Here is a 16675-nt window from a genome sequence, read left to right on the forward strand (position 1 = left end):
GACTGAAAATGTTTGTTGTCCTTGTCAAGACCTTAACAGACATTTGAACTTACTCTTCCTCATCAGGATGGGAGTTCTGTGCTGTAACTATGTAGTTAATATATCAATTAATTGCTTTTTGTTCTGGTTCTAAAATAAAAAGGCTTTTGTGACTAATTCCCACCTCAACAAATGGGAGAATATCTCATATTAAACACATAAAAAATTTTGATGACTTTTGCTGCTTTTGGCAGCCAGCACGTTTTAAGGCCAATCTATTTATTCAAATAATATGGCGATTCTTTATTCAATTCTGGATACCATGTAGCCACATCTTTATGTAGTTCATTGTTTTAAAAAATTAATCTTTTCATGTGTAAGTGTAACTCAGTGGTTAAAAATGGTGTAATCAGATAAAAGTGAACAAATAATGTCACCTGTGTACATATATATTATTTCCAGTTAGCCAACAGCTGATAATGACCTTATTGCAGATGTTACATTAACAAAAATGAGTGACTTTCTCTATGGTGTAAGAAAAATAGGTTGAAGTTATCAAACGTTCTTTTAGAGGTACTTCAGATTAGTCTATTTGGTACAAACAGGTAAATATGAGGTCTATAAAAATCATGCTGGCTTAAAAACAGCTTCGTTGTGTTATGGAATGTACTCTTTAGGATTTTAAAAGTCAGTTCTGTGTAAACTTCCTCAGTTGTAACTCTGTAGTTATGCTTTGTTTTTAGCAAAGTCTGAAGAAAGCTGGGAATCCCCCAAACAAGTTAAAAAGAAGAAAAAAGCAAGAAGGGAAACGTGAACTTCCTGAGATGGACATGTGTTGCTGAATACTGTCATGAAGATTATGCTGTTTATGCAATAATTTGTGAACATGTACAGAATTTTATATAAGTTTCAAACAATTTTTAAAAACAGAACTGCTGTGAACACAAACATCTTTAAAAAAGGAATCAAAGGAAAGTAACTTTATGATATAGAAAACAGAACATGCTACATTTGAAAGACATTCTGAAGAGTCTGTTTTTCCAACTTTTGGAGAGAGATCTTAGAATAAAAAACAAAACTGGTTTTACAACACAGTGCCCTGTTTACAACAGATTATACTCTCATCTACAGCTGCGGATAAAAGGTTGATTTCAAGGAAGGGTTTTCTGTAAAATATTTGTCTGTATAATAATGGGTGTTTCTTGCCTCTCTTTTAAGTGATGCAGTAGAAGCACAGAATGTCAACCATTTGAATTTGTTTCATGCCTAAATCAAAGTGCTTTGATAAAATACGTAATCTGCCATATCTTTACAGTATGTTGGTTAGCAAGTCTGCTAGCTATTACAGGAATCAAGTGCAAATCATTAACCATTTGTACAGTCAGACCTTCATGGTTTATTATATGAAGTTAACACAATAAAACTGCTTTGGGTTAAAAGTTTGAGAATGTGATTTGAAACTTAAGTATGGTTCATGAAGTTATTTTTGATAATGTCTATTACCTTACTTGAATTGCTGAAGATAACAATATATTTTTAAGAACGCAGTAATGTGCATAAAATTGGTTTTTCTGCTTCATTCCCTACAGTTCTTGGTTGATTCAGACTCCCATCTAAAATTGCACCCCTTTAACTTTTAAGCTCATACAGTGAATTGAAATCAAATGTTCCCTTCCCTTAACGCTCTAATTTGCCATACCCAATTCTGTTTTGTTCTGTTACTAAAACTCCGAAGAAAACAAGGTGAACTTTTTTCACTCAACAAATTATATGGGATTTCAGTGATCTGTTGGAGAACTGGAGTGGCTTCAGACAGCTTTAATTGACATTGTCAAGACCAGTTATCAGGAACACATTTTTTTTACTGCCTTAACCTGTAGTATGTAGAATGTGTCTAGACTTCTGGACAGGAGTTAGTGTTTTTATAAAAATAAATAAACATTCATGCAAGTATAGCAGTTGTAAAAAATAAAAATAAAAAATAAAAAATTAAAATAAAGAACATTTCCCGCTTGAAACTGTTAATTAAAATGGTGTTTAAGATGTGTTGTCATTTTCAGGCACTGTGTAATTACGTAGTATCAAACTGACAGATGTGTTTGTCTGTAAGGTGCATGCTCAGCCATGTACACTGTAAATAGTCTTTACAAAAAAAAAAATTGTTTGATAAGGATGGTAATTAACATCACCTGGTAAAATTCTGTTAAAGAGCCAAAATGTTTTGTAAATGATTTGGTTTTGTGGCACAAACAGAATTGTTAACAGCTGCGGCACATGGTACTGATCAACAATCCTTCACTGTTCGACTGTACATAAGTGCAGTTCAGCAGGATTACAGGGCAAGAACAGTTAATGCAGCAAGCTGATTTTAATTGTACTGAAGATGCACCTTGCTAATGGACAACTTTCCTAATAAATGGATACTAATTTGCACAGGTATGAATCCCTGTATATCAGGAACATGTGACACTCTAAACTGATCTGTCAAAATAAATTGAGCATATTGACAGTACTGATTTATTTACTGGGAGGGAAAAATGCCTGGGACCGATGTCTGTCCGGCAGGATTCATGTGAGCTAAATTTAGAACTGAAGTACAGTTTTCAAGGAGTATATTAAGGCAGGCACTCAAATGGGATGTTACAAAACAGAGTTATATGCATGTAAATAATATTTTAATTTTACTTATCCTTTTCTTGGCAAAAGTAAAAGAATTTACTTCTCAATTCAGGTTTGTAATGTACGTCCAAAATGTGTTTCTAACCTGTATGTTGAGCTATGGGCCTTTCTTGTAGGGGGAAAAAAAATGAAGCATTTATGTGATGAGGGTGACTGCCTCCAAGAGCTTTCACTCCATAAATTTATTCTTTTCATCTCTTCAGGATAAAATTGGTGGTATTTGGGGGTTATTAAGCTCTAGCTATTGGAAAGTTTGTCATTCTGGAAAAAAGAATCTAGCTACCAACACAGGAACCCTGCTGATTAACTGCTACTCCTAAGCAGGATCGTATAAATACGTACCCTTCCTTTCAAAATGTTACCCATTTTAGCAGCACCTCTTACTGTTTTCTTAATGTGCAGTTTCAATGTCTTAGAAAGCAAACCTTGCTTTATTTGACATTCATTAAAGAGGTATATAGCGTGTTGTCTATAAATAGAAACGTGGTTATCTATGTATTGTCATGTTTCTATGAGTCAAGCAATGGTTATTTTTAATGATACACTGAATCCAGACTTTGGTACTTGGGTAGAGAAAATACTATTTAAAGAAATTTAACCATCTTTTTTTCCTTTTATTTGTTGTTGAATGCATGAAATGGTTTCATAAATCCAATATGTTGGGTTTTTTTTAAATACTCTGGAATTATTTGTATGCGTAATTTAAACTTGTGATGATGTGTAATTGGGTAGTCATGGCATAGTTTTCTTTTGTGGGGAGGGAAAGATGTACAGTATTCATATGTGCTTGTTACAAAGGTAACAACCTGTGCATTGGTTTGGAGGGGGATGAAAACTGTATTTCTGATGCCCTTTTAGAAGTCTAAAGAAAAACAGTGCAAGAGAAGAGCACTACTTTAATATTTACTAAGAATGTACATATTAAAAACATTTCAAACTTTATAGAAATACTTCTAGTATTGTTGTGTTGTAACTGAATTGTATCTCACTGGAAACTGCCTTATTAACGGTTATTAGCCATGGGATTGGTCTGTGAAATAAGGCTCTTATAACTGCAGGTGACATCAGAATACATAATTTGAGCAGACTTTCATCTATTATTAACCGTAGTAGTTTTGCTTTTACATGTCTCAAGTTGGTCTCTGGCCAAGGTTGGAGTTGTTAAGATGCAAGTCTTTGCAGTGACCATAACGATAACCATTTCTACTTGTGAATTTCTTTCTAGTGAATGCTGCAAACCAGTGAAGGATAGTTTGAGTTTTCCAGGCTGACTCTAAAATCTTTCAGCATAGTTCTGCTGTAAAAGGAAGAAAAAAAATATAAAATGGAACTACCTTTCTAAAGATACTGCTAAAATATTTTACTGTTAAAATGGGTTAGAGTTTGTGGGGTTTGGGCAGAGGGGTGAGGACCAGAACAGGTTCCATGGCTGATAATGAACCTGAAAGCAGTATGATACAGCCATGTGTCGTCTTCCGTGCAGGATTAAGAGAGCCACTGCTAGTTGTGTCAGGAGCCAAGTGGGAAAACTTGTATGTCGTCAGATGGGTGGGGGGTACTCGGTGTTTTCTGGACTAGCATCTTGCTAGTAAAGGTTCACAGGTTGTTCTTATTGAAGAAAAAAACAGTTGAATTGCTAAAAATTGTCTAGTATCTGTATAGGATCCTTTCTGTTAATGAAACTTGACCTTCTGTTTCTTAAATACCAAGTTAGTTGTACCAAACTGAAGATTTCCAGTTCGTTGAAGATCAGTTTCTTATTGAAACCATGATGTCTAATTTTGGTGTGTTCTGTAAAAGAACATTTCACAGAAAATTGCATTTGAAACTCTTAATATGAAACTAATGGTTTCAGGATTTCATACAGTGCTGTTAAAAGAGCAAGCTTGTGAACATCTGCAGTTCAAAGCAAGTAGATTTTCTGTCCTTCATCAAGTGACCTCTGAAACTGGCTTAGTATTTTTAAGACAGTTCTGTTTTCTCAGGAATATCAACTCTTCTGCACACACACAGTTTCCACGTAGCTGTTCGATAGACTGCCTTTGAGCTAAGTGAGTTATTTCAAATGTCTGATGGAGTATAAGCCAAGTACTTTGTTACTGAGAGCTTTGTTTTTAGAGGCCACTGACTGAAGCTGCCACCAGGCCCATTCACAAACACCTTGTCCTTCCCAATATTCTGATTTCCTAGACCATCTTTATCTACGTAGCTGACCAGTGAAGTCATGCCTTGATCTATACCCACAATCGAAGCTGCACATGGGAGATCCCTTTTGCTGTTTTTATTTATTTACAGGTTCCAGAGATGGGCTCTAAGAGCTGTCTGCTCTGAACTAATGTGATGATTTAAAAATAATAATAATGAAACAAAAAAACTTGGAGATGGAAGATGACTTATTAAAAAGCAAAACTAATGTTATTTGAACTTGATCTAGAGATTGATGGCGAACTGGTGTTCAAAATTGTTCATTTTAGAGTTAAACTGCATTTCTTAGTAACTCAGGAAAACAAGTAGCTACAGAGGGGTGTGCAAATTTTGACCAAGTATTGCATTATTATGGCTACCTAATTACATGTTGCGTTACTGATGATGTGATTAAAGGGAAGGAAGAAAAATAAAAGATTTTGAGATTGCTGCCATTCACATATAGAAAGGGCATGTCCAGGTAATGAGGCTGGGCAGTTGTGAGTAGTTACTCCAGTAATGAAACCACAGATAACAGAACTGAGCAAGGTCTCTAAGTTCTTCTGGAAAAGCTGGTAGTAGCAGGCTGTCACCCAGTGATCAGCAGCTTCTATGGGCACCATGTCCCACTGCTTATATGGGAATCTGGGGGGAGAGGGCCCATACATGTTCTGTGTTTGCTGATGCTGGTGTCTTAAGATTCCTCGTCTCAGACTTTCTCTTCTATGTTATGAAAGGGGCAAGGTTACGGATCTCATACCTTGCCTTCAGCTAACCTCTTTGCATGAGTGCGAGTGTATTTAAGTGTTCTGGAGTGGGCTCAGGATGCTCAGCACTGGTAGAACGGAGCTGGAAAATCAATACCCTGCTATTTTATGTCCATATATTATAGAGGTGGTGTTCAAAGTCATTCAACTTGTGCAGCCTGCTAACATAGCAACTTCTTTACAGTATTTTTAAAACATTTAAGGATGTCCCGCATTGAATATAAAAATGCTTGGTAGGCTGTGACAGAGACATATGATTGAAGGCTTCCAGTGTTTGGTGTGTCTGCAACTGAGAGGGGCAGATTTTATATATCCAATGATTGCCATTTTGGATTTACATAGTAACATCACGTGGGTACTAGACAGGGAAAACTGAGGTCAGAAGCAGTGCACGTCACATCAGAAACTAGTTTTTTGCTTGTTCACTTCCAGGTAAAATGTCTGTCATGCAGCACATGGTTAAGACACAGAAGCACGACTGCGAGTGCTTCACTCTATTAATAATTCCCTCGCTAATGACCTTGACTTCATGCTAGTATGCTGCTGGAGTTCATCCTTCTGTGCTGCCTGAGAACATCTTATGGGAGCAGGATTTCTTATGTAAGGACTTAATGTAGTGCTGACAGCTCTGGAAACCACCGTGCCTTTTCTCTCACACAAAATGTTTTGCTTCTGCTTCGTGTTGCTACTGCGTTGAGAACATGATACGCTGCGAGGCTTTAAACTCCTGAGATTTTACTGTTCCAAGTATTTTTTGGCCAGCCCACCTCAAAAACAGTTTTTTTGCCAGCTTAACTGGGGGGAGAATTGCTACCTGCAGATCGTGTTTGTTATTTATGGTGAATTGGTGGCTCAAAAGGGAGCTGTCGGCGGGGCATTCCTCCAGCACACCAAGGACATCTTGCTCGGCGTGGCCGAAAGTCAGCACCTTGTGCTGAGAGGGTATTGAGGTGTCACCCATGGTAGTCAAGTGGTCTAAGGGTTCACGTAGGCTAAACAAAGGGAAAGGGGGAAAAACATGCAGATGTACACGTTCAAAGTAAGCTTGGTTTTGGCGACCATCCTGCTGGTGACCAGTTACTTTTATGTTAGAGTGGAAAAGAAAGTCAGGCTCTGAGCAAATGTCAGGTACTTCAGTACTAGAGTGTGAAACAAGGAAACTGCAGGATGTATAGTAACAACATTATACAGGTACATACCTACTGACTTGCCCCAACAAGACTGACTTAATTTCAGAGCGCTTTCAGATTCAGAATTGGTTTAAACATTGTCCAAATACTCATCAGCTTGCAAACTGGGAGTATGCCGATGAACACCCCTAATAAAGCTCAAGATGAGTGCAGCATTTAAAATCCCAAGTCTGTGCATGTCATCTGGGCTCAAGCTGGAAAACAGCATAAATCATGATTAAGCGAGGTGCTAAGATGGTGTAAAAATCAGAGGGGCTACTCCGTAGAGTGTCACTGACCTGCAGAGATGGGGTTTCCACATGCCACGCCTGAGCCACTCCTGTTCCGAAGGTTTGTATGTAGATGCTTGACTCTAAAGATGTGATGAGCTGTAATTGTGTGTTATTGCAATTAAACTTTCCAAAGTCAATTGGGAGATCTTCATAGCGTTAGCCCAGTCAGGATTTCCCAAAGTTGCCTCAGACTATAATCAAACATGTTCAGATGTGTATGCCTATAAAATGTTATATAGCGGCAGTATGGTAATAAACTTTGTATTGATAATATATGAATATACCTTTACAAAAATATAATGACAAGAATAAGTGTGAGATGTGCTTTTGAAGTGATGTTTACGTTGCTCTTGGGGATGAGTTGCCAAATAATGCTATTTCAGTAGGATTATATTGGTATTTATGAGGTCGTTTGGTATACAAAGTGGAGAATGAAATATCAGGCACGTTATTTAAAACACCAATCTTACTGCTGGCACAAGGGATCCTAAGATACTTTGGTCATTTGGAGGAGCTTGTTGTGAAGAGAAGCCAGGAGTATCTTTGGTTTCTGTAATTGGAAGAACATTAGCAGCCTTGACCTGTCTCTCTTTAGAAAACATAAAATACATAGCACTAGAGAGCTTCAGTCTCACACCCCACACACGTTGCTGTACTGGTGGCTGTGTTTTATGTAGCTTTTCATCTGGTTTTCCTAGCAGTATTTTCTGATACAGGCAAAAGTTTAATTAGAAGTTTGTTCCAATTTATAAAACTTTCTGCACCACTAATACCAAAAAAGAAGTGTTTTCCTTGCTTTTGAATTAACAAATCCAGGTGTGCTGTGTTTCAGGAAGGACATACCATGACCTGTAATATGTATGGTGTATATGAAAGGTGTTAACGCTGCTGTATAGTGCTTGCAGATTGCCTCTGCATGGGCTGCAAGAAAAGGTGAGTATTGGCTTAACTGCATCCGAATCACCAGCAGGTACTCAGCAAGTCAACCATCAAGGGGGCTTTTCCTGGGGATTCAGAGCAGACTGCTGAAGGGGGCAAACCTCACTGACATTTTCATTGTATGAAGCCAACAGCTGCTGTGGCACATTCTCCAGGTTTGGCTGGCAAAAGAATCGGTCTCCATTGGTGACTCCTTATTAAGCAGTAGATGGGTAAGTTGTCAGAGGATGACACTAAGAGAAAAGCTCAAGTGCTCCTCTTAGCATAGAAGGGAAAAAATATATCAGTGAGACTGGAAGCTTCTGTAAAGCTCTGTGGCAAACCTCTTACTGCAATGAACACTGGTGAAAATTGTATGGCGTGTCCTGGAGTTTGCTCAAGAGACCAGCAAACTTCAAAGAGAGCAGAAGAGGAATAACTCCACAGATAGTCAAAATAATGATGGAGATGGTATTTAGTTGGTTTAAAGCTGGTGACAATTCAGAGCTCAGGTTTCTGGTGCATGTGGCTTAATATATGGACTAACAACGTGCATCTGGGGAAAGTCTAAGCAGGCTCCAAGTGGTAATGTGAGTAACACAAAAAGACAAAAAAACTGGAAGTGTTTGCTGTGTAAGTTACAGAAAGTAATGAGATACAATTATGGAAGGTGTGGTGTTTTAGTTTCTCCTGACATAAAATTAAGTCCTGGTTCTCGATAGGATGGAAGAAGATACTTTATCACTACACTGAGGTCAGTATTAAAAGACCAAACGGTCATGATTTCTGATAGTTCTTAGGTTTATTTTTTTTCCTTATAACTATGTAAACATAAGACTGATGAGTAAAATTGGGAGGAACATCTATTCTTTTGCATTAATAAAAATTAAAAATTGAGCCTTTAAATGAAGGGGAGAAACCTGTTATCACATAAAGAAAAAGGGAATAAAATTTGGCAAAATTCCCAGTGTTGAGCCATACTCAAAGTCATAAATTAAAAATTAACTAATCTAACTAATGGAACTAAGAGGAAGTAAATACTCTTTATGTACAATAGCTTTTCTTAGAAGGTCTGCCTCTCCCATCAATAAAAGGCTTGTGACCTCTTTGACCGCAAACTCACCACGGTATTAAAAACTGTCACTTAGATTTCCTTTGTTTAAGCAATCTGGCAAGCAGCATGGCATTGTTGGCAATGTAACAACCTCTTTATCCAACAGCTAGAATCCCATCCTAATATGCTGTATGTCGTGCTTCAGAATTGGTTGTTTGCAGACTATGGATAAAATGTACCCACCTATACCAGCTGGCTTAATACTGTGTCCAGCATAACTGCTCAGGCTAAAAGGAAAAAAAAAAAAATGCCCTAAGTGTGACCTTCTACTAGGTCACCATAGTGAAAGGTCAAGTGTAAACCCTGGGATGTTTGAATCTGAACAGTGAGGAGGAATGAGGGCACAATACCAACCCTGTGTCCATTTAGTAAATAATGTTGTGCCTGATGTCTGCAATTTTTAAGGCTCTTACAACACTGTCTAGATGCAGACCTGAGAGAAGCAATAAATATATACTTAAGAGACTGGAAGTAGTATTTGGCTGGTAGAAACTTAATTTGACAAAAAGATTTGGAAAAGACTTCATTGCAGAGTATAAGTTACTAGACATTAGGTGCTAAAGGGCTTATTCGCCTGGCAGAGAAAGAAGTGACAAGTTTGTGTTGGATATAAGACATCTGGGCTTATCAATGGGGTTGATAACGGGTTGAGACCAAGCTGCTACGATCAGTGGTGGTGTCTCCACTTCTCTCTGTCTTTTGGATGAAGACTGGTTCCTTCTCAGGGAGCTCTCGGGAGATGGGTACAAGTTACTGGTTTAAATACAAGGGCAGTTAGATGAGACTTGAAGGCTTGTGCAAGAGGAGCCAGCACACACTAGCTTGTGCTTTCTTCTGGCCATATGCTCGTCAAATGGGAGTAGTCCATGTGTGACAAACGTGCCCACAGAGGTGACTGAAGTACCCATGGCACTGGGTTGGGACAGCCAAGTGTTCTGAGCCAGTGAAGGGGAAAAGTCAAAGCTGTTCTTCTCCACTGGGCATGAGATGGGGCACAAGGTTCACTAGCTCTATTCAGCCAAGAGAAATAAAAGTATTGGAGAAGTTCACGGACTTCCCCAAGGTAAAAGGGGAGAGAAATTGGTGTTCTTTATTGCTAAAGTACTGGCTAACAGTATAGAACCACTGCAGCATGGCAAGGTACAATGTGTAAACATTCCTTTTACATATTATCGTGCTCCATCTTTAGATGTACTTTTCAGGCTTTTTCTTTATATTCTTAACTTTCATGTCGTGGTGATTTAACAGGCAGCTCAGCACCTCCATGTCACACTCTTGTTCCCCCTCCTCAGCAGATCGGGGAGAAAACAGGATGAAAAAAAAGGTTCAGGGGTTGAGATAAGGGCAGGATGATTGCTCACCGACCACAGAGGCAAAACAGACTCAGCAAAGAGAGATTAATGTAATTTATTGCCTACTCCCAACGGACCAAAACAGTGAGAAACTAAAAACAAATAAAATATGCCTTCCCCCCCCATCCACCCTCTTCTAAGTCCTCCCTTCAAGCAGCACAGGGGAATGGGGGCTGTGGTTGGTCCCTAACGTTTCATCTCCCCTGCTCCTTCACAGTCGCTCTCTGCCCCTGCTCCCCGTGGGGTCCCTCCCACGGGATGCCGTCCTGCCCGAACTGAGCCTGCGGGGGCTGCCCACAGGCAGCAGCTCTTCAGGAACTGCTCCCACACGGCTCCGTACCACGGGGTCCATCCCCCAGGAGCAAACTGCTCCAGCACGGGTCCCCCACGGGCGGCAGCTCCCCCCAGACCCCCTGCTCCTGCGTGGGCTCCTCTCCACGGGCTGCAGCTCCGGCCCGGGGCCTGCTCCTGCGGGGGCTCTCCATGGGCCGCAGCCTCCTCCAGGCCACATCCACCTGCTCCACCGGGGGCTCCTCCACGGGCTGCAGCGTGGAGATCTGCTCCGTGTGGGACCCATGGGCTGCAGGGGGACAGCCTGCTCCACCAGGGGCCTCTCCACAGGCTGCAGGGGAACTGCTGCTGTGTGCCGGGAGCACCTCCTGCCCTCTTGCTGCATTGACCTGGGGGGCTGCAGGGATGGTTCTCACTCCTCACTCTCCCAGTTGCTGTTGCACAGCAGGGTTTTTTGTTTTTGTTTTTGTTTTTTTCCCTTTCTTCAATCTGCTCTCCCAGAGGCACAACCAATGTTGCTCACTGGCTTGGCTCTGGCCAGCAGTGGGTCCCTTTTGGAGCCATATGGAGGTGGCTCTGGCCTGACGTTGGGAGGCTTCTGGGCTCTGCTCACACAGCTCAAACCACACCAGGCTGACCCACCTCTTCCCTGGCAGTTGGCACCAGGGGTGTCCCTGCTGATGGGTGGGTTCTTGTCCACAGGCCAGCTGATGGAGAGTCTGAGTCCACACAGGGAGTAGGTGATTACTACTTTTATACCTTTTCTTATGCCCCACGTTCAGCCCTTTCAAACCAGTTAAATGTGAATCTGGTGCTGGTGATCAGCTGGTGCTCAGCTCATGCTCCAGGCGGTGTCTAGCACCTCCTTATCCTTGAGATTATTTAACTCTTGCATTCCTTTGTTCCCTTTATCTCTGTTTGTGTGAGCCTGCAGTGTCACTGGAGATTTATGGGGGTGGGGGAGACCACCAGGCCTCTGTCTGTCATGGCAGGACTTTGGTCAACCTACACGGTGCAGTGACATAGTCAGGGACCCTACCCTCTGAGGGCACCCCAAAGGTATCTCCTTCTTGATGGCCATGGCACCCCTAGTCCTGCCCTTGCAGTGCACTGTCAATGTGGCATCCTGTTGGTCAAGGTGGGATCTCTGTATTTTATACTGGGGGAGCACGCTGAAGGAACGATGCACAGTAAGCTAAAAATAGTGTCAAAAAGGTCTGAAAATTATCTATGCTCCCACCCTACTAGGATTTACAGGTCTTCCAGAAAGACAAAGGAGAGGCAGAATGGGATGGAAGGCCCTTTAGAGATCTGGCATGGTGAGCCAAAGATTTGTGCAAGGGAAATGCCAGAGCTCAACTAATGCTGTTGAGGAACTGGAGCAAGCTATAAGAGATCAAATCTATCTGATGCATAATTTAACTCCTGAAATAGGGAAATGCCCACACTATGGCAAGCAAACACTGTACTGCTCTTTTCATGTCTGGATGAAGCCTTTAGGATTTATGAACCTATTGGCACCTGCAGCAGTAATTTTCGTCCTTGCTCATACAATCTGAATCATTTGCTTGCATTCTAAAATGTAGTAAATGACTTAAACAGCTATTATGCTCTTGTTTTTGTGTTTTGTGGGGACAAGAGGTGAAGGTTGTAGTAGGTACATGTTCTGTTGGTTACGGTGTTAACCCCTGTAGCCTTGTCAAAAGGGAGGAGGTATGGGCACCGTGGTAGGCGTATATTCAGTGTGTAATAGTGCTGACCCTTTTCTTGGAGAATTTTTGGGTTCTGGGTTTTCCTGATTTACAAAGGCAACATATCAAAATATTTTAATGATGCATATTTTAAAACCAGTGACTTTAAAACAGGATTATGAAACAGTGACCCAGGAAACTGGTGTTGCAAATGCTGGTTACCATCATTAAAGAATATGTGTAAGTATATCAGTTGTCTATGAGACTAGAGCTATCATCTGCTATAAGACCAATCATGATAAAAATCCCTAGAAATGAAATAAAGAGGTCCAGGCACTTCTTCTAACAATTTTTAAAGGTCAATAGAGAACACAGAAAACAAAAGAAAGAAAGAGAGACAGAGAGAGAGAGAGAGAAAACAACAATAAAAACAGGTAACAGCTTATTATTCATTTTTTGGTACTGGATCAAGGGAATTTGACTAGCTCTGTGTAAGCAGCTGTACATCAAGCTGTGTCAGTGTGATGTCTCTCTTATATGTCTTTAAAATGTATGTTGAGTTGCAAGGTGTTGGAGACAAATACTGTTCTCACCTTGAATTGTTTTACTCAAACCAGGAGAATGAATGACCTTTTGAACTCATTTTGAATTGCAGCAGCAGTCCTATTTTATTGCCTGTTGTCTTTCTCTGTGAAACAGAGATGGTGTCAGGTATTTATTGGAAGGCGACTTTTTTTTTTCTAGAAAGTGGTGTTTTTTTGTTGTTGTTGTTTATTTTTTAAACTTGATTGCATTAATTATTTCTGTAGCCCTGGTTACTTAAATCATTTGCAGCCATCCTGAAACACAGACTCTGGACCTGGCCAAACAGGAACTTGAGCAAAATTGCTCTTTAATACAATCAGCCAATTTCCCAATGTTGTCACTTTCCTGTGCCCAAGGACAATACCTAGACCTTGGTTTCTGGACAATATTTAACCCTTTTCTTATCTTGTCTTAAGCTGGCTAAATACAAAACAATTAACAACCTCTTTGCTCACCCCGGAGCATGGGGCTAATCCTACTGAGCATCAGCAGTGCTCCTGAGAGCACTCCCTCCAACCACCCCTTTGTGTATGTGCTGCAGGCAACACCGGGTGCAGTGTAATTGAATTATTCAAGGCCAATTGAACCATGCTCCACCATCTCTGTGGACTGTGAGTGCAGACAGAAGGTGTGCAGCTTCCAAGCCACCTGTCCAGAAGCAGACTTGCTCAGAAAAGTATTGAAAAGTTAGGAGGAGGAATACCAGCAACTAGTTCTAATGTGTGGAAGAGAAATGGATTGTGCGTTGGAGCACAGTAAACCTCATGTTGTAACTTGTGTTGCCATGACCCCCACTTTTCCTTCCTTGCATCTGTTTGTTTTAATGCAGTTTTCAGCTACGTCCTTGCCACCACAGCTGGTAGCAAGGGGCAAGAGATGGGGTTGTTTGGTGGGGCCTCTACAAGCACACAGCAGCACTTGTGCCTGCACCCCGTCAGCTACTGACTAGAGCCAAGGACTATCCGTGCTTCGAGGCAGGGACTAGGTCTTCCATCTGCAAAGTATCTTGTACGCCACAGAAATATAAATAGAGCAGATTGGGCTTCATCATTTCTCTAAACCCTGCCTAGGATTTGTACTACTCTGGACCCCCTAGAGCTGATTATAAATGGGGAGTGTGATGTAAACCCTGATGTTTCCGCATCTTTCCCATCAGGCTTTTTGAATGGAAATTTATAATTGTACAGGAAACTGCTTTGAAGTAATTAATGGTCACTTTCTCATTCTTCCTTTTTCTTCAGAGGATATCTGGATTACAGCCATTGATGGGAAACCACAAGAACTCGCTGGCTCCAGCCACTGACACCACAGGCCCACAGCCCCCCCCCCCCCCCGAATATCCCAGCTCCTCAGGTCCCTTTTGTTTCCCCTTCTTATCAGTCACAAAGTCCAGGGGCCCCTCTCCAAAGCAATGCTGGAGCTCCTCAATGGCCCATCCGTTTGTAACTGGAGACTTTGGGTCTTCGGCATTGTCTCCGTTATCCCTTGTCCTCCGGGTTTGTGCCTGGGTGTCCTTGTTTATCACACACCTTTGCTTATTATCCCCTTTGCTTTGAAAAGGTCCTTGCTCAGATAACCTTAATGAAGCAAATGCTCTTACCTTCCGCATACTCTCACAAGTCGCATATACAAGATTTTAATCTTTCTAACTTGCATACCTTCTGGTATTAAAGACAGAGGTCTGTCAAGGTTGTTGGCGAGATAGTTCAGAGCACATTGCTTGGGATTTTTCTCTGCTCTCTTGGATTATTTTTTTTTTTGCCCATTATGCATGTTCCACTTTAATAGATTTTAGTGTCATTTTTCAATATGAATCTTGAAAATACAATTTTTAGTTTATGCACATAATATAGTCCAAATTACAAATTCAGTGCCAAGTGGCTTTTCTATTTATACACAATAATTTTTTTTTCACTTTTTTTTTTTTTTTTTGGTAAGGGCAAGGTAAAAACTGAGGTTGTAGAAAGGTCCTACTTAAGGGATTTTTAACTTAATTTACTACAGTGGTTTTACAAGTAGGGATGAGGCGTAGTTAGAAATGTTCCTCTGTGCCAAGTTAGCTTTTATCTGGGAGTTTCTGTTCGGTGCAGATGTATGTATGCAATAAAAAAGAGCCCCAAAGCAACCATATAGGGAAACATCTGAGTACTCTTCAGCGTTATATTTTGATGATACATTGCGCAGTTTGGGAAGTAGCCAAAATAAGATGTCGGTGACTGAATTATTCTCGGGGTCAGGACGGGCGTGCAGACCTCCTGGTCGAATCTTCTCCGTTATTTCCTCTAGAAAATGATACAAGTCTCAAGAAGTAGAATAAGAATAAAAATATTACGATTGACGGTGATGATGAAAAAGCCATCCGCTAGGTAGGAAGCTTAGCTTCTACCTGCATGGGGGCTGCTGTTTGACCACCAGAAGGGGGTCCTTACTCCTGCTGCAGTTCCCCCACCGTCAGAGCACTGACTACAGCCAGCAAGAGTGGGGTTTCTGCCACTTGCGTGCCAGCTCAGCAACCACCACAACGCCAGCCCCCTCGCTGGCAGCAGCTATGGGAGCGGGTTGGGAGGACGCTGGCAAAACCCCAACCGTTCGTGCCTTCGCAACCCGGGGCCGATGCTGAGATTTTCCCCATCGTCTCCGGCCCTATCTACTAGGGAAGGAGGGGGATGTTTCGTGCTGGGTGCGCGGCCAGGGGGGTCCCGCCCGCCGGGAGGGGCCGGCCCGGCCCCGCCTCCGCCCCCGCGGAGCGGTGCGGAGCTGCGCGGAGCCCGGAGGAGCCCGGAGGAGCCGCGGAGATGCTGAGCTCGCCCTGGGCACGCTTCTACTCCAACAGCTGCTGCCTCTGCTGCCATGTCCGCACCGGCACCATCATCCTCGGCGTCTGGTACCTGGTAAGAGGGGGTTTGGGGGGGTCCCGACGCGGGCAGGCGCGGCTGAGCCCCGATAAGGGTCCGGCGCTTCTCCGCCGCTCCTTGGCAGGGCCGGTGGTGGAAATCTGCCGACAGCAAGAGAGGAAATCCGTGTGGATTTAAAGGTAAGCAGGGGTCTCGAGCAAAAAGCAGGTTTGGGGGTGAAGATGCGAGACGTGAGGGTTTGTCCCGGCTCCCCAAACTTCGGAGCAAGGGTTCACTGCTCACTGCAGCGCTGCGACCCCATGGATGCGCTGACTCCGCCGAGGCTGCTCAGGCTCTGACCGCACTGCACAGAAAATCTTGTGCTCTCAAGATTTTTTGAGAGGCTGCTTTGCAAAGAGGGCAGGTGCTCTCGTCACTGCTGCTCCGCGTGTGCCGGATAACTGCTGGTCGATGGCATCCGAGCCTGGCTGACAGGGGGCTGGAGGCTTGCAGGAGCCTCTGACGTGTATCAGGAAGACTTCTTTCCTCCACCAGGCTGGAGGAGTGAGGGATTGACCCTTGAGGCACAGCTTTAATGGGTCATCATCCATCCATCCATCCAGAGGCTGTTGGGCACCTGGCATTGCTGGACACCCGGTTGTCCAGCCAGGGAAAGAGGAGGAGATGCACCAAGCCCCCATCTCCTCTCCTGTCATTGGCAATCTTTTCTCAACCCCTTGGGTAGCAGTGCAGGAAAAGCAGCTTTTCCAGAGCCAGCCCCGTAGTTGTGGGGTTTGCAAATGTGTCACAACAATAAAA

The 16675-nt window shown here is 42.3% G+C and overlaps 3 protein-coding genes across 6 annotated transcripts in view; all 3 read left to right on the plus strand.

The window, feature by feature from the left end:
- The window catches only part of MTDH (metadherin), a 31401-nt gene extending 29420 nt beyond the window's left edge, over positions 1 to 1981 (plus strand). For both annotated transcript variants that reach the window (XM_080583129.1, XM_080583130.1), the window contains one exon: positions 723 to 1981. In XM_080583129.1, the coding sequence (XP_080439255.1) occupies positions 723 to 793 (71 nt within the window). In that variant the 3' untranslated portion in view covers positions 794 to 1981. The remainder of the gene's footprint in view (positions 1 to 722) is intronic.
- The window catches only part of CPQ (carboxypeptidase Q), a 358649-nt gene that overhangs the window by 324494 nt on the left and 17480 nt on the right, over positions 1 to 16675 (plus strand). The window lies entirely within an intron of this gene.
- The window catches only part of LAPTM4B (lysosomal protein transmembrane 4 beta), a 61499-nt gene continuing 59764 nt past the window's right edge, over positions 14941 to 16675 (plus strand). Inside the window, exon 1 of one of the 3 annotated variants that reach the window (XM_080583140.1) lies at positions 14941 to 15913. In XM_080583140.1, coding sequence (XP_080439266.1) covers positions 15689 to 15913 — 225 coding nt within the window. In that variant the 5' untranslated portion in view covers positions 14941 to 15688. The remainder of the gene's footprint in view (positions 15914 to 16675) is intronic. The other 2 variants (XM_080583139.1, XM_080583141.1) reach the window with 2 other exon arrangements.

The sequence above is a fragment of the Anser brachyrhynchus genome (genome assembly GCF_964034855.1).
Source record: "Anser brachyrhynchus genome assembly, chromosome: 2".
In the NCBI taxonomy this organism is placed as follows: Eukaryota; Metazoa; Chordata; class Aves; order Anseriformes; family Anatidae; genus Anser; species Anser brachyrhynchus.